This window comes from Ambystoma mexicanum, chromosome 1p (assembly GCF_040938575.1).
Source record: "Ambystoma mexicanum isolate Mex_15411 chromosome 1p, UKY_AmexF1_1, whole genome shotgun sequence".
Lineage (NCBI taxonomy): Eukaryota > Metazoa > Chordata > Amphibia > Caudata > Ambystomatidae > Ambystoma > Ambystoma mexicanum.
The window spans coordinates 677,593,874-677,615,743 of record NC_090921.1 but is presented as its reverse complement, the minus strand read 5'-3'; the positions used below and the strand labels follow the sequence as shown (position 1 = coordinate 677,615,743).

Here is a 21,870-nt window from a genome sequence, read left to right as displayed (position 1 = left end):
TTTTGATCTGATTGAACATTCCATTCTGAATCAAAGATTACAAGACGTGGCTAATCTCTCGGCCTCAGCAGCACAGTGGGTACAGTCTTTCCTGGGGCATTGAAGCAGTAGAGTCTGCTCTGCTTCGGCAGAAGCTATTCCTATATCGGTACTATATGGAGTCCCCCAAGGGGCAAGCATGTCACCTTGTTTATATAACCTCTTTATAGCACCTTTCTTCTTTATGTTAGAAGAGGAGGGGTCATTTTTTCAAACTATGCTGATGACACTCAATGTGTCATCTCATTAACAGGACACCATGAGAGGGATGAGTTAGAGGTAAATAGAATTTTTTCCTTAATCAAACGGTAGATGTTGGAAAATTTCCTTGCTCTTAACCGTAGCAAGACAGAGTTACTGATTGTCGGTAGCCCATGGGCTCTAAAAAATCTGGATATAGCTCATAGCTCTTTCAAGTTAGGAGATGATATCATCTCTCCACTACCGAAAACTAAAATCTTAGGAGTCACCTTGGATTCTACGTTAAGTATGAAGGCTCATGTGTCCACGGTAGTGACGGGAGTAACTTATTATGTTAAACTTCTTTCCCAACTAAGGCCTATGATTTCACAGGAGTGTGCGGAGACTATTGCCAGAGCAATAATCGGGGCAAAGTTGGATTACTGCTGTAGTCTTCTTTTAGGCATTAGCTAACTAGAATTACGCAGAATATAGGTTACTCAGAATTGGTCAGTCAGAGTAATTCTTAAACTCCCCAAGTACAGTCCCATAACTGAGTCTAGAAGATCTCTTCATTGGCTTCCGATAGAAGCCCGGATAGAGTTCAGAGTCCTGGTCATCACCTTTAAGTGTAGGCAACAAGCTGTGCCCACCTATTTACAGAATCACATAATAGAGAAATCTAACCAGCGCTCCCTTAGATCAGGAACACAAAATTTGATTGTGCAGCCCAGATGCAGGACTGCTAAGGCAGAAACGGGGGCTTTCAATGTTAGGGCTCCTTTCCTCTGGAATAAACTTCCAGATCGATTAAGGCACCAGAAGTCCTTGCAAGTTTTTAAGAAAGAACTCAAAACACATCTCTTTGCCTAATCTAATATAAGAAATCTACTTGCTATGACCGAATGTGGATAGCTGGTTTACCAAGTGGCATATATCAGTCTGCCCCCTCTTTTGTTATAAAATACTTGTTTGAGCTGCGCCTTTATGTCTGAGGGTCAATAGCGAGCACTATAAATGGGTTACCAGACATTTGGTCGAAAAAAATTGGTCGACCAGACAAATGGTCGAACCAATTTGGTCGAAAAACAAATGGTCGAATTTTTTATTTTTTTTATTTTCACCCCTTTTTTTTATTTTTTTGGGGGGTTCCCCCCAAACCCCCTTTTTTTCTCTAAAAACCCCTTTTTTTAAAAAACGAAAACCCGAAAAATAAATATATAAATAAAATAAAAATTCGACCATTTGGTTTTCGACCAAATTGCGTCGACCAAATGTCATTCGACCAGTTTTCAGTCGACCAAATGACTGGACACCCTATAAATGTAATGTAACTCATTGTGTTGATGCCGAGTTTTTCCTTAGTTAATTTGGCGTAAGGGATGAAAATAGGTTTGGACACAGGGCGGTGGACATTTTACTTTACATGACATCCTGACAGATTTTGTAGTGTTTTTGTTGAGTTTTGGCAACCCCTCATAGAAATAGGGGAAGATAGGCTTTTCTTTTCTATAAATAAAAGTCTTTGCCAACAAGTATGGCACCACTGTGTCAGACTCGTACTTCTGCACCCTTACAGTATGTACAAAAGGGTGTCTTCAGTGAGAGTCCTATTGACAGTAGTAGTTCTCTAGAGGGAGGATGGATGACTGGAAAAGTTACAAGCAATAAGAGTATGCTGTTGTGAAGCTCCAGACTAAATGTTGTGTTCAGCGCTTCCCACAGCCTCTAATAGCCCTCACTCGTGAATCTTGTACGTTTTCTTACACATCCATCTGAGGGTGCCCATAGTATAAGAATGGCTTTGAATATCCTACCTCCAGAGCCAGGCCACCTGACTTTCTGACATGCGTTGACTCTGCGGCAGGGGCGGTTGGAAGTTGTGGATTCTGGGCTGTTGTGTCCACAATGCACAAGCTGGAGATGGTTGCAAGCAGCAGATGTGGGCTAGACCTATTGCTCTACTTGCTCCATGCCCATTTCCTTAACTTCCTTGCTTTTTCATCAGTTATTTGGCTGCTTTCTAAACATACCATGTTTCTTCTACCTGTCATATGGCTTCCTACTTAATTTCCCTGTAACGTCGCACCTGTTCTTTAGGTTCCTCCTCCAGTTCCTTGGCTGCCTTCTCTACTTCTCTTTATTTCCTTTCCTGTTTCTTAGCAGCCCCCCACCCATAGTCTTACTGTACTGCCTATTCTTTGGCTAACGTTAGCTTCCCCTCATTGTTCTGCCTATTCCTCGGCTAGCTCCAGGATCCCTTTATTGTCTAGCATGCCATTGGTGCCCCCAGCTTCCCCTTATCGCCCCACCTGATGCCTTCTTATTAACGCATGCAGTCCTTACCTAGAGTCAATAGACCCTTCTGGAAGTCTCCTTTGAAGTATTTCTGGATGGTCTCTTCAACTTCAGAGGAACTGTACATCTTAAACTGCTCGAAAACTGAAAACAGATAAACAGAAACATGTATTTATATTACATTTTACAAGACAAGCACCTATAAGTGTGTGTGATAGTGGTTGCGAGTGACTTAAGTGACGGTGGAAGATCCTTTGTTGATAGGTCCCTTGCCAATACCTAGTAATACTCAGCAACACTTTATTATTATTATTTTTAGGGTATTTATTGAACACAGACCAAGCTTCTGTAAGCAACAGAGCACTTTACAAGTCACAGTGGAAGGACACGGCACCCTGACTTCTCTCATACAGCCCATCAATAAACAGAAGCCCAGGCTTGCCCCACTCAGCTCACCAATAGTCAGCAGCATACGGTTCCCCCACACAGCCATCAATAGAAAGAAGAACAGGTTTGCCCTGTGACACTGCCAAGCAATACATTGAACCCCATGTCTCCCCCACACCGGTGAGCAATGTTCCGCAGCATAAGCTTCCCCCACAAAGTCCATCAATACACAGAACCACAGGCACCTGTTATACTATCCTCCAATTAACAAGAGCCCCAGCTCCCTCACACAGGTCACCAATGTGCAGCAGTACAAGCCTCCCAAATGCAGCCACCAATAAACAGAACCAGGTGTCTCTGTAATACAGCCCATCAATAAATGTAAGCCCAGGCTTCCACCACACAGCTCGCCAATGTTCAGCAGCATAAGCTTCCCCCACAGCCTATCAACAAACAGAAGTAAAGGCCCCTGTCATAATGCCCAACAATAAACAGAAGCCCAGGATTGTCTCATACAGATGTTCGGCCTTCCCCCACACTGCACACTAGTGTTCAGCAGCAAAAGCTTGTCCCCACATGGTCCATCAATCAATAGAAACCCAGGTTTCCCTCACACAGCTTTCCAATGTTCAACAGAATAGGCATCCCCTGATACAACCTATCAATAAATAGAAGCAAAGGCCTCTGTCATATTGCTCATCAATAAACAGAAGTCCAGGCTTCCCCCACACAGGCCCCCAGTGTTCAGCAGCAGGCGCTCCCCTCACACAGCCAACCAATGAACAGAACTGTAGGCATCTTTTGTTTTGTTCACCAACCAATAGAATCCCAGGCTTCTCTCATACGGCCTATAACAACCAGAAGCCCACAAGTATCCCCATACTGCCCACCAATAAACAGAAGTCAAGGTTTCAGTCATACCGCTCACCTATAAACAGAAGCCCATGCTTCTCTCATACTGCCCATCAACAAACAGAACCCAGGATTCTATAATACTGCCCACCACATATAAACAAAGTTCCAGTTTCTCTCATACTGTCCATAAATAAACAGAAGTGCAGGCTTCTGTCATTCTGCCCATCAATAAGCAGGAGCCCAGGTGTCCTCTCACACAGCCCAGCCATGAAAAGCTGTGCAGGCTTCTTTCATGATACCCAACAATAAACAGTAGCTATTAATGCTTCCCTCATGCTGCCCAACAAAGTATAGATGTCCCAGGATTCCATCACACTGGATATCACTGTGCAGCGGCCCTCATGCTTCCCTAACACATCTTATCTATCAGCAGCAGTGTGAGAACCTATGCCAAAGGGGAGCATTGGATAATCATGCTCTATGCTGCAATATTTAGAGTCTAAGATTGACAAACCATTATCAAAGACTGCATTTATGTAAGACAATGTGCCATCTTTATTTATAGTTTCATCTAAGTGTAGACACTTTTTCCGATTACGGTGAGTGGTGGGTCTGCTTAGAATCACGTGCTTTGCATAGATTAGCAAGCAGTACTTGTAGAAGGAGGCTGGCTGTTTGAAGGTAGTGCTGCAAAAAAATGTTTCAACACTGCTTGTCCCACCTGTGTTTGACCCTTGGAATGTGTGTCTAGACTGTAATGTTGGGTGAAAGTGTGTACTGAACGCCAAGTGGCAGTTTTGCAAATGGCATCTAGGGGCACATTTGCTATGAAGGCTAGCGTTACCCCTGTACCCCGAGTTGAGTGTGCTCTAGGCTTGAATGGCAACGTTCTCTTAGCTCTTAGCAAGCAAATAGCAAAGTTGGCTGCAGTTGACAATCCATTTAGATATTGCTACCTCAGAGATAGGATCCCCTTCCTTTCCTGCGGCTGTATAGATACAAAAAAACGATCTGTTTTTCTGATAGGTTTTTGCTTTTGAAGGAACAACATGACAGCTCTACATACATCAGATGTATGAAGGCTTTTTTCTGCTGCATTTGTTGGATACTGGAAAAATGCAGGAAGTTCTACAGCCTGATCTACATGAAATTTAGGTATACATTTTGGTGAAAATTGAGAGTGAGTGCATAGCACTACCATGTCTTTGTGGATAATCACAAAGGGGCCTTGTACTTGTGCTCTAACACCTTGAAGCATCTCATGTGCTAGATGGAATTACCGATAACAGTCTCAGATCCAAATAACCAGACTCAAAGAGTATTGCAAAGTACTACTTTATTATTAGCATAAAGTAAAGTAGTGCAATCTGGCGAACAACGGGCTGTAATCCACACACACACCCAAATGTAATCATACAAAGGTTTTATACCTCAATGTTGTACATCAGCTTTAATGCCTCAAACAACGTCTAAATATGTATAATACTGATTATAGCGGACAAATGGCAGCAGGCTGGTCTTTGCAACATTGTATAGCATGTTACGACCTAGACACTCTGATTGGTTGGCATACTTTCCCAACCTTGGACTTTCGGCTTGTTAGCAGCATGTAAGCAAAATGGACCCCAGGTGCTGAGAGCAATGTCAGACTACTCCCCGATTTCCCAATTAGTCCATCACCTCTCCTCGGTCCAGCCCTAAGCCAAAGCTTCTCCTTTGTAGTTGACCTTGCAGTCTGTTCTTTATTCTGGGACTTTTAAGGGAGAGTCGGTACACCATTATCTTTGTATGGAGCTTAATGAATAGCCTTTGTTTTTGACTTCTGAATCACATGTGAGGAAACCGTAAATACGTCCATCTCGACCTTTTATTTACTGCTATTTGATTCAATTATCGTAGGTGTCATTACTCCTCTCAGCCTCTGGAGACTTGCTTACTCCACAATGCATAGGCTTTCTGCATCTTTATTTCTCAAATACTTCGCTCTTGCAGATATTTTCCTCTTTGCTCGATCTAAGAGAAATATGTCTTATGTACATGGCTTAACCTTTTGACTACCCTTGTGCCTTTCAATTATTCCTTGAAAGAACATCCTGGATCCCAGACCAATAGACTCCTCTTTATTCTTCACACAAAGCTGTTTTTCCAGCGTTTCTTGACTCTGCAGTCCTGCTCTGTCTCTGATGTAGCTTGATTGGTTTTAATACGAGTCCGACATTCATCTTTCCATCATGGCCGCTTTAGCCACATCATGTTTTCCTCTGCAGCAAGCTTCTATATGTTTTGTCTACCTTGCGTTTATGCGTATATACACTTATTAGTCACCAAGTTACTTTATCTTCTTTGCATATATCATTTCTTCATATTGGATTCCATGTTTCTCGTGTTACTTCAGTTACATATTTATTCTTAAGTATTTGAATATCGTTTCAGTGCGTCTTTGTGTCTTCCCTTCATGACGTCACTCGGCCCTCGTCAGATTTCCCTTATGATGTCCAATGGTGTGTGCTGACATCCTTCTCCCTTTCAGTGCGAGGGTACATCTGGTACGGTTGTCTGAGTGCATATCGTCTCTCATACACTCAATGTGGTATTGGTACGTCCTTCGTGTCCCATATAGGGCTCTTTTCCTGCTATTCCAGCATGATGGAGGTGAGGGGGCGAGCTAAGGATGACATGTCCAACTGCTCCTCCACATACTGATATAACCTGCAGTTCACTGACTCTTCTGATAGAAGTGATGGATATAAGAAAAACTATTTATATGTCAGATGTTTAAGGCTGGCCTTGTGCATAGGCTTGAAAGGGGCAGACATGAACCTTATAAGTACGGTATTGAGGTCCAAGCCGGGAGTAGGATTAGAAATTGGAGGGTATCGTTTTTTAACACCTTCCATGAAGGCTTTAACTACCAGCACTTTCCACCACAAATCTTTGCTCTGAGACATGGTGTAGGCAGAAAGAGCCGCCAGGTGTACTTTCAGTGAGTTAAAGACTAAGCCTGAGTCTAATAGTTAACGAAGGTAGTTGACTATATTTGACAGTGAACAATCAATGCGATCGAGCGAATGTGCTAAAATAGCAATGATGTGTGCTAGGTTTATACGCCTCTTTAAGGATTTCGATGCATCTTTGGTCTAGGTTTAGGTGACCAAATCTACTTAGAATAGTACTAATGCAATCTGCTCAGGTCGGGATTCTATTCAAAACCTACCTCCCTAATCAGATTGTCTTGAAATGTGTTTAAAACAAATACGCTGGAAAGCAAGCATGGTTCACAAGAACCAGACATTCCTTAGGTTCCTACCTCTCCTGGGCAAACTCCTTTCAAACGTTGCCCTGCAGCAGAAGGAATACTCTTGGAATGACTTGCCTCCAGTGAGCAGATTAGCTTCCCCTAAACTCAGGGAGGACTTACCTCTGTTGAGATGGTCCAGGCTGCGCAATGATAAAATACTGATCCACTGGCTGGTGCTTCGATTGTTTTTCTTTGTGACTTCATATAAAACCTAAAAGTTATAAAACATGAGCCATGTTATTTCAATATTTTGGAAGGGCTCACTTTACTTGCAATGCTGTTCAGATCAATCACTGCCCCGCCCCCTCTTCCAGTATAAAGATGCTTAACACCTAGATCGTTATGATGCACCCAAGGAGGCTTCATAGAGTGCACTGCGGGACAGGGTTGGATGGAGAGAGCAGCACAAGATGTTGGAGAGTGCCTTTGAGTCACTGGAGAACAGTTAACCATTCCTTGTGTTGATAGAGCCTTTAAAGTGGGGGTAATTTATAATGATGGCTCATTTAACAAGCCATTGTTTTTACACAGCATGTGCTTACATTTTAGTGCTAAAAACTGAACATGGGACATTTTTATTCTGAAGGCCAGCACAAAGCATCCGTTAGCCGACCAAACCTACGCATTCTTCCAAGAGAAATAACATGCCACACAGAACGTTTTAAACTATGTTCTTTATTTTCATGTCTTTTTATTTGACACACCAAAATGTTTTTTTTGTATATTACTTTTTAGTTATTCTAGTGCCTGCGTTGGGACATGGACGAAATGCATCTGCTCAGCATCAAAGCTCTTTTCATTTTCTCAACAATCCAACCACTGACTAGCGCACACCAGATGGCACCTCAATGTGTGACTTGATTAAGAAAGCAGGGTTCATTGTGTGTCACCATGCAGACAGCAGTCGATGGCAAATCAATGCCGTGATATGCGTGCAGCAATGATTTGTGCTCTGCACAAACCACCACCCTGTTTGTTAACATTGTTTATTTTCTGTTACAATAGCACACTTGAACGTTTTGTGTATGTGGCCCTGACGAGTATGCCATACTGTGCCCACACTAAACACGTACAGCAATCAAAGAACTTGCCTCAAGTTGTACATCCACTAGGCCAAACACTCTTTGTACACTGCTACACCATGATTTTTACTAGCTGCAGGACAGCACTAATAACAAATGCTAATGCCAGCTCTGTTAGATAAAGCACGGGCCTGCTCTTTTTGCAGCTGCAACCCATGAGGCCTGCGTAATGGTGAGGAGGTAGTAGCTGAGGAACTGTGGACCTTTTACCTTGCATTAGAAGCAGATTTTGTTTAAAACGCTTTTTCAGCTTATTACTGGTCAGGCTAAAGTTTTTAAGATGTACAATCCTTTCTGTGTATCTTTTCTGTGCATTGTTTATTGGGTGTCACTTGTAGAGTATCCTTTCCTGTCTATAGATAGAATTCCCTAAAGATGTTTCTGTTATGGGGGCTGGGCATGCTCACACTGAGACCTAGCCCCTTCTCTTCTAAATTTCTCCAGAAACAAGAAGAAAAAGAACCCTTGTAGCCTATTTGAGTGGCTGATGTTGCAGCCATTTTAAACTAAACATCCAACAACGTAAGCTGTCCTAATGAGTATGTATGCTTCGTGGTTACAAACATTTTAATGTTAGGGTGTGTGTTGTGAACAGTGATGTGAGCACCAAGCCATGTGTCTGTTATATATTTAGAGATTCACACATACAAACCTTTTATCACAGACCTGTTTATCAAATATAGAGATCTCTGATCACCTTTATATTCCTGAAATGCTCTTGTGATTTAATGCAACGCCCATAAGAACACTCATTAGTGCTATGTGTCCCCTTTCCCACTCTCATAGAGGTAATTTGAAAGAGTACAACGGGAGTGTACCAGACTGTCTATCTTGGAATGATAACCTACTATCAGAAAATAATTAATATAGTTAGTCTAGTATTGCCCCTTACGAAATACAAGTCATGTGGTACGAACAGAACGCCTGCAACACAGGGACACTCAGACCCTGGCAGGCTGGTTACACCGCAGTGTGCCAGTACGCACAGTTTGAAACTGCCCTCAGGCAAGGGCTTCTCTAAGAGCAGGTGACAGAAGAACGATTTACTTGGTCAGCAACAGCTGTGTTTTCTTCTGTAAAGTACTTGAATTACGATGTAATTAAACCAGCTTCATTTGTATAGCAACGATTTATTGAAATTGAGGAGGGATTTTGTTGCGCGACACAGAAGTGTAGTTTGGGAGTGACATGTGCCAGTTAAGGGGGGGGAACGCATTCTAGTGTTTCTCCCTGGGCACCAAGTTGGCTAGAAACTGCCCTGCATGTACCGCAAACCACATTTGTGCTCCTTGCTTTCACTTAACCCTTCTCTCACTCTCGCTCTGTTAGATGCTTCAGCCCTTTAGCTCAGAGGATGTTTTTTTTGCATGCAATGGGAAACAAGATAGGTGCCAGAGATTGAGATAGTGATGCTGTGGTGCAAAAATTAAATGCAGGAACCTAAATGCAAAAGACTCTTCCACAATTACTGCATTCTAGGCAGACACACAATCCAATAATTAGAGAGAAACACATTTTGTAGGATGGATACAGCTATAGAATTGCTTCAGTATGCAGACACAGGGCTCATTAGGAGTTGGCTGGTCCGGAAATACGGTGCCGGTAACAATGTATACCAGCACCTTTCCGGACCGGCCAACTCCAAGTCTGCCGGCAGGGGCTCTAATCTATCGGCAGGCCAGACCTGCCGATAGATCAGGCCCCTACTGGCATATAAATGCCTGAATCACCAGCACCATTACTTACGGTGCTGGTGATTCAGGCAACCCCATCCTAAGGAGTCCTTTTGGACTCCATGGAATGGTGAGTTAACGGTGTCTCTGCCGGCCGTCATATCCCGGTGACACCAGGATATCGGGCAGCAGAGAGGGTACCGTAGTTCCCCAGTATCCCGCCGGAATAACCGGCAGGATACCAGGGAACTCGTAATGAGCCCCAATTTGTCAAAAATAGAGAATGTACAGGCCACAAGTAGTGTCTATGTAAACATCTTTAAGATTTAATGCATTTCGGTCACTTCCGGCCTGAGCTGGCGGTCTGAATTAAAAGATCACCCACATCACGCTGAGACTCACCTGTGCGTCTGAGTCGATCTGAACATAGTCTATGACTCCAGAATGCTTTTCACGGGTCCCCTGAAAAGTAAAGGAGAAGAAGGTTTAGGAAGGTGGAGACATTAAAGTGATCATTATGTAAGTAATGGATGGGGATTGAGAGAGACATATGTGGGTTAGGGAGTGGGAGAGAGAGATAGGGTGTGTGACGCGTGTGTGTTTGTATTTTTGTTTTAGGAAAAATAGCTGCATGTGACAAGAGCACATTCGCCATTCTGCGGTGCTCTTTTACTGCTCACATTATGCAGAAAGCTCCCTGTTTTCTAGTAACAATCAAAGTGCAAAGAAGAAAGGGTAAAACACACAGGGTAAGCAGAAGCCACACAGCCAGTCTCACTTGCTGGGTATGGGCCTGTATCATGGTGCATAGTCTCACTCGCCGGGTATGACTTAGACTGTACCAGTCTTGGGGGCTTTGGGAAAAGCCACAGTGCGGGATGACTGCTCTTCTTTTTCGGAGGGTAAGTTTGTCTTTCGCTTACGTTTACACAGTGTTTTCACTGTACACAAGTGACTCACTAAAGGTTTCTTGCTCTGAGATAATTTTCTCCGTGTATTTTATGTTTCCCTCTCCTCATGCTTTCTAATATGAGGTTTAAGGTGATCTGGTCCTTAAATCACTGTAGATAGCATTTTGGGACATAGGATGTCTTTGGCACTAGGTATTAGTGTAGATTGCAATGTGCAGTTCAAGGGTTTTTAGATAGTCCAGGGCCTAGTCTAGTCACTTTTCCAGACACAGGCCTTAAAATTTCTGTGTGCCTCTATATGAAGTGAATCCTCATGGTGGGATCCATACTTTTGAACCTCTTCCACGAATCTCCCTTATCAGATTAATTCCTTGCGAATCTCTGCCTAACGCCATCTGACTTGAGTTACCCTTACCATATCCATTACCTGGATCTAAGAGGAGTCCATTTGGATCAGACCCATCGCTTGGGAACTTTGCTCTGTCTGTAGATGGTTCACATTTAGCGGATCCCTGGCTTTGAAGCTTGGCAATCTCTTTCTGAGTGGCCTCCTCCTTCCATGATCTGTGCCACTGCAACTACTCTTACTACTAGCCGAGCTGGCACACCCATAGCATCATTTGTGATTTGGGAGTCTGTAGATAACTTTAGTTGAGCTGGCTGCAACCTCTTTTGCAGAACTGGTGATGCCCATAATGTGCTCTGGAACCGGTTGACATTTCAGTAGCCTGAGGTTCTGGTGACACAATCACCCTGATTCATGGATTATTTGCGCCGAAAAAAACAGAATTTGTGTGCCATTCTGCCCGCAAATCCCCTTTTGTTAAACAGGGATTTGCGGGCAGAATGGCGCACAAATCTCGTTTTTTTTCGGCGCAAATAATCCATGAATCAGGGCCAATAGCTTTGTCCATGCCTTGGCAATTCCCTGGCTCACACCTCGTGTGTATTCTTTTGAGTTTGCCATGTTCCTACCTTGCCCAGGTGTATTCTGCATTCTGCTCTTCCTCAATGGCACACAAACTGAAAGGGGACAAACTAAAGAACAGACCAGCAGCCAGAGTTTGTGAAATTCACTTACCTTCAATAATGCCAGAAGAAGATCTTTGAAATCTCCACTAGTTTCTGCAGCAATATCATTCTCCAAAGTCGATTTAAAATCTGCAAACAGAAATGGCATGTTAGGGAGCGCACAATTATCAGATCAAATCCTCTCAGGATAAATTAATTATTGATCTCATTTGAATCTTGGGGAGGAAGGATAGCTCAGGGGCAATGCGTTTGTTTTTGAAGCAAAACAAAGAATACTATGAAGTCACAAATTAAGTGACAATGGTCTTTTTTCTAAGTATCCTTTTGATTTATTATTGTCTTTTTTTAAAAAAGGTTATCAAGATTGTGATAAACTCTCCTGAAGAACCATTGCAAAGAGCGATGGGGAAACACGTGTAGAGAGTAATTGAGAATGGTAAAATACAATATGGGAAATTGAAAAACAAATTCAATGGATAGAGAGTAATTGAGAACTGTAAAATATAATATGGGAAATTGAAAAACAAATTCAATGGATATGTTTGCATGTGATGTTAAACATGTGAAGTCTACAAAAAATGGAACCATGGAATAACAGAATTGAGCATTTGAAATCAATAATTTGTGGAATTTTGCTTTTCATTTTCATTTCATTAAGATACTCACCGAAACAAAATTTAACATATAAGGTTGGCGCATTAGAGTAAAATCATAACTCTTATCTATATTCAAGTTTTTGATTGTCTTTGAAGCAAGACAACATGGCGCAACACAGGTTCAAATCCTGATCCTGATCCTGTGCGTTATTAAGGAACAATAAAATAAATAAATACAAATTGTGTACAAACTGAAAAAGACATTTCGGGATAGATTATTGCAACATCTAAGCTTGATAAATCTACCTAATATTTATCCAATTGAATACTATTCATAGACCCGCTGAACAGCATAAATGGACATGTAATACACATGAATATAAATAAGACAACAAGTAAAAAGAGACCTTTTAGTTGTGAGATAATACATAGGTACACACAGTAGTAATTAGTCACAGAACATGAAACAGATCTAAACAGTGCCTACAGCATATTCTTCAAAAGTGATGAGCTGAAAGTTACAATTCTAGCCACTGAATCCTAAAAAATGATATTAACTAATTTCAATTATATGCCCTTGAATGCATGGCAATGTCTTCCTCAGGACTTTGGTAATGTGTTGCCGCCATTCTCATCTTCACAGAACTGATAGAGGGAATCCATGATTTCAAACACCCAGAGGGGAAGGCAGAAAGAATGAACTGAAAATCAGGCAAGCGAAAAGAGTAGACATTCAAATTGGAGTGACTCTTATGTAGGGTCGGAATCCCCTTAACTGCATTGGGGCACAAATGCATGTCAGTGGATGTGTCTAGTCGTGTGTGAAGCGCAACACAGCGTAGTATTCAGCTGTGATGTCTGAGCTAGGGAGACGACTTTGGAATCAGAGCGCCTCACAATGATCCAGCGAAAAGGGCTAAGGATGAACGTCTGCCTGGAGCCCCTTAAACCCTGCCAGGGAGGTGCTCTAACACCAGAGCATACACGTTTGTGAAAATAATATACTCTGCTTAGTTCTGACCAGCTGAGATCTACTGTAACATTAAAGATGTGCCTCTGATTTCTAAGTGGGGTCAACTGTATGGTTACCAGGTTCAATGTGCTGTATGACTTTCAAGCTAGAACTCCTTTTTGACATCCATGCTAAGATTTCAATATACATTTGAGGTTTGATCTACTGCATGATTCTCAGGTGCAAATTATGCTATGATATCCATACCAGGACTGCAATATGACTTCCAGGCCAGATGTGCTGTATGATTTCCAGATCAGATTGCCATATAGTTGCCAGGCCAGATATGTTCTGTGTGATTTAGGTCATGATTGTAGTGTCATAACCCTGCCATGATTGCAAAGTGGCTCCTGGATCAGATCAGCTGTGTGACTTTGAGTGAAGATGTGATCTATGTCATTCAGATGAGAAACAATGTTGTTATCCATTCTAGTGCAATAATAGGACTTGCAGATTTGCTTTAACATCAAGGCTCAAACATTGACTTTTTGGGCTGGGTCCACTGTAGGATGTTCAGGTGACGCTTGCTTTCTGTCTGACAAGCAAGATCTGCTGCTAACCTTTCTGATTAGATGTGCTGTGTGAGTCAATTGTCAATTCTCCTCTTTGATCTACAAGTAAGATTGACTGTACGACCTATAGAATAAATCATATCTGCTCTTTGATTTCCAGAGCCATCCTGATGTGCGACCTTTGGGTCAAATGTCCTGCAGGACCTCCAGCGAAGGGTAATGCAACGAGTTCCAGAATAGAACTGATCTGGTCCCTACAGCCTAGATTTAGTTTTTGACTTTCAAATGACATTTGCTCTACAACAAGAAGGGTGGCACTGCTCCCTAACTCCCAAAGCCAATCTACACTTTCAAGCTGAACGTTTATCTGTGAAACTGTCAGATCAATGTTCCTTAAATTCTATCCAGTGTTTGTTTTTGGGATTTCGGTTGTAAGTGGTGAATCAGACAATGCATGCAGTGACCTGAAAATGTAGTGATCACCAACAAAGCTATCAAGGCCACATCTTGGCTACTGCCCAGTGCATGTCTACGGCCAAAGTAGTCGCTATGGGTGCTTGCTCGGTCTGACTTCCTGATAAGGAGATTCCTTCTAGTGTGGCCAGAGAATTCTTGACTCAACAGTGACTGGTAATAAATCCCAAACTCAGCAGTGTCCATGATTGGACAGGGATGCTGTTCATCAGCTTCCAATTAAAGGTTTACTATATGTTCATCTAGAACTTTCTCTTAGCATGTATACTTTGGGCCTAAGTTATGTTGATCAAATAGATACTAGGATGGGCTGGTGATGAGGAATGAACCAATACCTTGGTCAACCGTGATAGCCGGCAATTAAATTAATCCATATGTGAGTCTCAGAGGTCAGTGATGAACCCTTTTACCTTCTTTGTAAATAGTCCGGATTTCTTGGAGCTGCTGGTTAGTTCGTGTGGCGAGAATCTCGGTCAGCCTGTCTTCATCAGTCCCAATGCCCTGGAGAAAGAAGGGGGAGACGTGATTGGTAAAGTGTTTGTTTACTAGTACCAACCTGTGCAGTTTGGACACACAGGGTGGCTGAACCCCAAAAGCGATAGACGCCCAACTCTCAGCAGATGGTACAATCTTCATGGCAAAGCACTTTCTGCATCTGGACACTGAGCATCTGCGTTCCACCATTACCGAAAATCTTTCAATTAGTTTTAAATGTTTCCCCTAATGCTCATCTAGATAACCTCCCAAAGGCTCCTCATAGTTGGGCACCTATGGGAGCATTAAAAGACGTGCACTGAAGTCATTTAATTGGACAGGCAATGCATGCGATAATGCAACTGCTTTAGAGTATGCAGGAAAACAAAACAGTAATGGGAAATATTTCATAATCGGAACATTGCGGTGTCTTCCTAGGATAAAGTACAAAGTGCCTGGGGGCAGAGGGAGCAAAGAATCAGGCTAGAGGCAACTCTAAAAGCCTAGGCATAGGTTGTGGAATTAAGATTAGCTTTTCTCACAGGGCAGTAACATTTCCTGGGTTGGGTTCATTCTTGGAAGTCATCGGGAGGTTATTTCAGAATGATGAATTTTGGTGAGAGGAGTCTACCACCTAGTTTGGCTTTGTTGGCATGGCAGACTTGTAATCTTCTAGCTGTTGTCAAACTAAGGGGTGTGAGGGTAGGTAGGTAGGACCATACAATGTTCTTTGGGTAGTTGAGGTACTTCTTCCAGAAGACCTTGTGGGTCTGGGAGAGGGAATAAAGTTGAACTCCATGTGTGATCAGCAGCCATTGGGGGAATCTTTGAGCTATGGATACTTGTTCATGATTATTGAGCCCAATACTAACTGTTCAGGCTCAGGTTCCAGTTGGTTTAGGTGGTGCTTTGGCATGCCTATGTGAAGGCTGTGTCAGAAGTCAAGTTTAATTAGTACTTCTGCTTGGGACTAGTTCCACTTGACCTTGACTCCTTGAGCTCTAACAGTACAATAGAAAAACCCAGAGTGCTAAAGGGCAATTGCTCGGGAAGGTTTTCATTTTGCTGCTTTCCCTCCATAGACATCAATGGGACACCCCAACGTTTTGCTATTGTCTGTAACCTGTTTTGACTTTTGGAGGTAAGTGAAGCCTTTTGATTTCACTTTCCTCGCTAAGCTCATCTGTTTTGGGGGCACTGATCAGTTCCTATGACTTCATCACATTCTCTGCTTATTTTTCCTTGCACACACCACCTTACTGTGAAGTGTGGTACAGACACTTTGCATCCTTTGTTATCTGTGACTTTTGGTTAGCTGCATGATCAGGACGGGCTGGGGGCAGAAGATTCTGTTCTATCATTTTTATTTTTATTGTCTCGTTAACTTTTGAATTTTACCACTTAATGCCTTTTCTAGTACCATATACACTAAAATGGCTGTGGCATGAAACATTTGCCTGTCCTTCGTCAATTTTGTATTTTGGGGCAGATTTGCAATACATGGTAAGCATTTCTCAGATAAAGCTACAGCACGAAAGACAGTAGCAAACCTTTAAACGTTTACCTTATATTTTATAAAGGCAGTCGTGATGCGAAATATCCATGACACTTAGTTCATGAGAGGTCTTTTTATTAAGATTTAAAGAAATCTCATTAGTAAAAATGACCTAACTTTGACTACTGGGTGCTCACTATTATTTAAGATATTTGCAATAGTTAACACCTGAAGATGAATACTTTGATATTCGAAATGTGATGGAAGTAAAAAACACATACCATTTAGATTGTGAAAATTCACAAGGAATTTTGCCTTAGATTGTAATGAGATTTATTATATCATTTGGCAGGGCAAAGTTATATTCAAAATTACCAAATGTGTTATATCAATGTGAAGAGATATGGTTTACAACTTGAAAATATGTGAAAAATTGAGTAACATTGTGCTGAAAAATTGATGGTGCATACTGACATTGTGAATCAAAAATGAAATAAATACTATAGAAGTGTTGGTATATTAGTACATTTAAATAAGACAGGATTGAAAGAGCTTTCAGCATAAGCTCGAAGAAGTGTGCAACAGATTTACTGCTTTGGGGTATATTAGATTAGTATTATTTTATACTAGAGCGACTAGATCCCTGGGTTCTCTCTGCACCAGAAGTTGTTTTTAAAGACATAAAAGAAATATTTAATATATTAATACATTCTATTCATTACTAGTAAGGAACTTTATGTGCACCTGAAAGCAGTTGGGAAAGCTACAGCTTTCTCAGGCAAAGTGGCCGATGTGGCACTTGGGACTGTTTGGTGCCAGTCCACATTCATGCCAAAGTGTGTCTGTTGCTTGGCAGATTTGGTAATGGACAGCCCCTGACAGATTGAATGGTGCAGATTCTTACCGTTGGTAGGGTAGGGACACCTCTAGCTCTAATCCAGGATAGAATGGGCACTCCTGCAGCCATTTCGGCAAATCGTCATTGGAGCCAATACCTGGAACTCATTGTTGGAAGGCTGCCAGCATGACTTTCTTCAACCTTCCCGGTGAAGCCCTGCTCCTGATTATCTCCAGAAGGCCTTCGGCCACTGGACCAGTGGGAGCAACCAGTCTCGACCCCTGCTTGAGGATTCTGCCCTTGCAAGCCTTCAGAAGTTTCCCCGAATCATCCGTGGACTGTCCAGCTTCCTCCTGGGCTACCTCACTGCATCAGTCACTGACCAGAGTGGAGTCTTGGTACCCTGCAGATATTCGACTTATGAAACAAGAAGCCCCCACCTGAAGTTGCAGCTCTCCAAAACGAAGAAGGGCCTAGCAGGACCAGTTTCTTTGTTTTGTTTCCATAATGAGAGTCCACTTCCACCATCTATTCAGAGTGGCCATTGCTGATCGCCATGTGCATCGAGTCCTCTAAGGTTATATCAGGATCCTTTCTTCAGTCCAGTATAGGTTTTCAGCTGTCCAGTGTCCAGCACAGATCCATTGGAGCTCAGAACCACTGACTGGCTGGACCCAAAATCCAATGCCAAAAGTGACCTCTGCACTGGGGACCCCTAGACTTCCTTCTTTGGGCGCAAAGAAATGAGAAAACGGGGCCCAGCAATTTCCATCTATGGTGGTCCTTGAGGGAATCAAGTACAGGAGGTTGAGTAAAAATGCCTGTTCCTACCCCACTCCCACCTCCACAGGGATTAACGTGTAAAGTCCTTACCCTACTACTCCCATGCCTGGCTGGGATCAGTGGAGTTCTGGTCAAGAATCCACCCCTGGAGCTTTCCTTATGGTGGTTGAATTGGGAGAAGGCCCACTAAGAAATGTTCTTCAATTGTTTTCTAACTTTGTGACCCTTCCAAACTGCATGTTGGGTTTGCCAAAACGTGTTTAGACTCTTAGAAAACTCCCAGCCTTCTGAAGAGAACTGCCTTGGAACATGTGATATCTAGGACACTAGGCCCCAACTTTTCTAGCTAGGGAAGGACTTTTTTTAAGGTGTAGTACATTTAACTTTAAGGTCTGTATGGTGTTTCTAACTTCTTTGACACATTATTTCTCTAACTAATGATTACTTAACTGGCTCTTTTTATTCATATTGCTTTGCTTCCTGACAGTATTCTGAAACAGCTCTAACTGTATTCTAAAAGTAAGGAGTTAATGCTCTTAACAAACGAGAATGTGTATATAACAGTAGCGCATGTTTTAGAGTTACTTACCTGTGTTTTTCATTGCTAAGAGTGTGTCTAAGGCCTGAAAAAATAACTGAGATAAATAACTATATTTGTAAACATTCTGCCTAACTTGTATTATTAAGAGTGCTCTGTGTGTGCTTCATTGAACCCTTCACCACTCTCATATTTTCGAAGCCTTACTGCTCAGACACACTACCCAGGTAGAGTGTGGCTAGACATTAATGTCTGTACTTGTTCACCAGAATAGGGGGGTCTCTCAGGAACTGTCCACAAGGCTGATTTTGAAAATCCATCTTAACATCAATGAACAACAAAAGGCCATTCAATAACCCCTGCATTCATATGGATGCAACTCCCAGCAATCCTAGGATAAACAAGAGTTCCAGTAGAACAACTCTTGCTATCACTTGTGGGTGGCCGTGGGGATGCTAACAGATGGATTGGCTGATCATGGGATTGAAGCAATCACAGCCACAACGTATTCCTCTTCTGGGTAACCTTTTCACTAACAAGAGTAAGATATCACATCAATAGGAACAAAGGGCGTGACCCTCTTTGGACACACCCTCTGAACCCTAACCCACCGTTTATAAACAAATTACCAAGCTCCTTGGGGAACCTTATGTAGATCAATGATTCCATCCTCAAATCATACGATTGCATAAGAAAACACAAATACTATTTTTGTTTGAGGTCTGCAATATTTGCCCTTTTGCCACAGGTTGTCACATGTGCATAAAACCTGCAATATCAGAATATCATCCAAATCTACATCTAATGGGAAATTATGGTGTGAATAGTTGTTTGTGTTGTATGATTGCACAGGTTGTACATTTATATACTGCGTGCATTTCAAAGAAGACAAGAAGACTTGCAGGTTTAATCCTTTGAGTCTCATTACAGATTCCCCGGTTTGGAAAAATTGCCAGCGAAATTGCTGGCAAATCTGGACCAAGGAAACACAAGTTTGCTGGTGGGGGCACAGAATTACCTCCAGGCCTGACCTGCCGGTAAATCATGCCCCCACTGGCAGAAAATGCTGCAGTCCCCTCCATGGAGTCCTATGTAATTCTACGGAATGGGGATTTACTAGTGTTCCGGCCACCTGGAATATCCCGGTAATGCCGGGATATTAGGTGGCAGACACGGTAGAGTCAGTTTGACGGCATCCCGCCAGAATTACCGGCAGGATACCGTCAAACTCATAATGACCCCCTTTGTGTTTGTTTGTTTATTAGATTTCTAGAGCGCCTTCGCCAAGGCGCTTTACAAAATTAATGAATTGGCACAATATTTGGAATGATGACAATAATCACAGAGAGAAAAGAACAGAAGAAACAAGACATAGGAAAAGAACCAACAAGGAAGAAATGCTAATGATAATCCAAAGTCCAGATAAGATGAAGGTCCAAACAACATAGTATGAACCAGTTGCAGGACAAGCAAGCCACCCCCATCAATGTGGGAGAAAGCGAATAAAAACAAAGTCAGCCAAAAATGTACCTGGCCAAGCTAGTGTGTAAATATGCAGCAAAAACACAGAGTGGGGCCGGGGTATACTTTGCAGAGGAGAGTTCCACAACTGTACCCGCTCCATGGAGCGTCTCCAGCAAAGTTGTATTATCTTGACGGTTATCAATTGTTGGCACCTGAAGTAGAAGGGAAACTAATAAAAAAAACCTTGTTGCAATGGAGGAAGGAAAAAAAACCAGTGACATGCCCCTAAATGTCATGATTGGTTCCATGGATTACCAGCATTTGTGTAACTACTCACCGTTGCACTGGAGTTCTATTAACCAATGGAGGAGGCTGCAACAATCTCCTCTCAAGGGAGACCTCTATGTAGCCAACTGCCTGGCTTGCAATGTTTATGCACTCGGGGATGCACAATAGGCCAAAACGAGTGATTTCAAAGGTTATATGGGCGTTGACGATGTCTGTACATTGAAGAGGCCTGCATAATTAACCGTAGCACAGCCACCTTCCCTTGGAAAATGAATGATTATATCCTGTTGAGGGAGGTTATGGTTGAGTAGCTATGGACACGTTATCCAGCCATGGTTAAGGGAAAGCAAAATTCTAGTTATTCACAAGCATATAAGAGCATGTAACTGACATGGGGCCTCATTACGAGTTTGGAGGTAGCAATGCTGTTTTTAGTCGGGTCCCGAAAAATGGGAATTACCGGGCCATACCGACCTTTGCGGGCCCAGTAATTCCCATTCGCGGGACCCGGACCCGGACCCGGACCCGGTACGTCCCCATTCCCATCTGAGCCCCCATAGGGTTCAATGGAAATGGGGAGGATGCTAAAAATGGTCCTGTTAATGACCGTACCGTTGTTAGCATCCTGTTATGATAGTGGGTGCCGCTCTGTACGTCTGGTCTGACCAGGCGAACAGGGCGGCCCCGCGAGCAGAACTCGTAATGAGGCAGTGAGGCAACAACGGCGCCGGAAGCACTACCGGTGCCGTTGTTGCCTTACCGCCAGGGTCGTAATGAGGCCCCATATGGCCTGAGGCGGACTGAGCCAGTGTGATTCAAGGCAATTTCAGGTGGTTGCCAATGACGCCACTAGAAGGGGGCACAAAAGGGCACCAGATTGGCTACACAAACACAAGGCACATTTGGCCCCATTGAAAGACACAGGAGTCGATGAAAGAGCACTTTGCCTGAGGTGGCATAAATACTCACCACAATCTTGGAGGTGGGATGGGCTGGAATGGGAAGGGGCAAGCAGGAGACTTTGCATGAGGGCAGTGCATTATACCTAATATTGTAGGGCTGGGATATGGCCATTGCCCATCTCTAAATGCTGGCTGTAGTTATGTTGGAGCAGATGGAGCCAGACTTCACATTCTCCACCCGGGAGGACAGTATCCATGCAATTAATTGATTCACTTATCTTTTATTGTACGCTAAGCACGGGATTGGGATTCAAACCTGTGCTGCTCTGAGTTGTCTTGCTTCTCCAAGACAAACACGTTGCTCCTGAGCTATACTCCGGATCCTAGAAATTACTACTCCGCTATCTCATGGGTCAAAGCTGCATTTGAGTGTTTATTAGTAGGGAAAGGGCAATATCTTCAGCCTTTTTCTGGTTCCATTGCAAAGATGCTATTAGGTGTGTTCAGAAAAAAGCAGATATCCCTTTAACCATGTATAGGAACTGGGATCACAATAGACTGTAGAGAATAATGTTCATGTGGGATTAATAAAAAAAAACAATTATTTAAATTAATTTGATTGTGGAACTAATCTCAAAAAATCCTTTTAATATAACAGGGTGTTCTGGTCCTTCCTCAAAACATGAATATCACAATTATAAAAAGATTATACAACATTAAATCAGCATTAAATCACTCT

General features: G+C 42.6%; 1 protein-coding gene across 6 annotated transcripts in view; it reads right to left on the bottom strand.

Annotated features, from left to right (window-relative positions):
* The window catches only part of ANXA9 (annexin A9), a 197,406-nt gene that overhangs the window by 28,521 nt on the left and 147,015 nt on the right, over positions 1–21,870 (bottom strand). For all 6 annotated transcript variants that reach the window (XM_069649758.1, XM_069649757.1, XM_069649759.1 and 3 more), the window contains exons 6-10: positions 14,760–14,850; positions 11,805–11,884; positions 10,215–10,274; positions 7,178–7,268; positions 2,566–2,661 (exon numbers count right to left, since the gene is read on the bottom strand). In XM_069649758.1, coding sequence (XP_069505859.1) covers positions 2,566–2,661; positions 7,178–7,268; positions 10,215–10,274; positions 11,805–11,884; positions 14,760–14,850 — 418 coding nt within the window. The remainder of the gene's footprint in view (positions 1–2,565; positions 2,662–7,177; positions 7,269–10,214; positions 10,275–11,804; positions 11,885–14,759; positions 14,851–21,870) is intronic.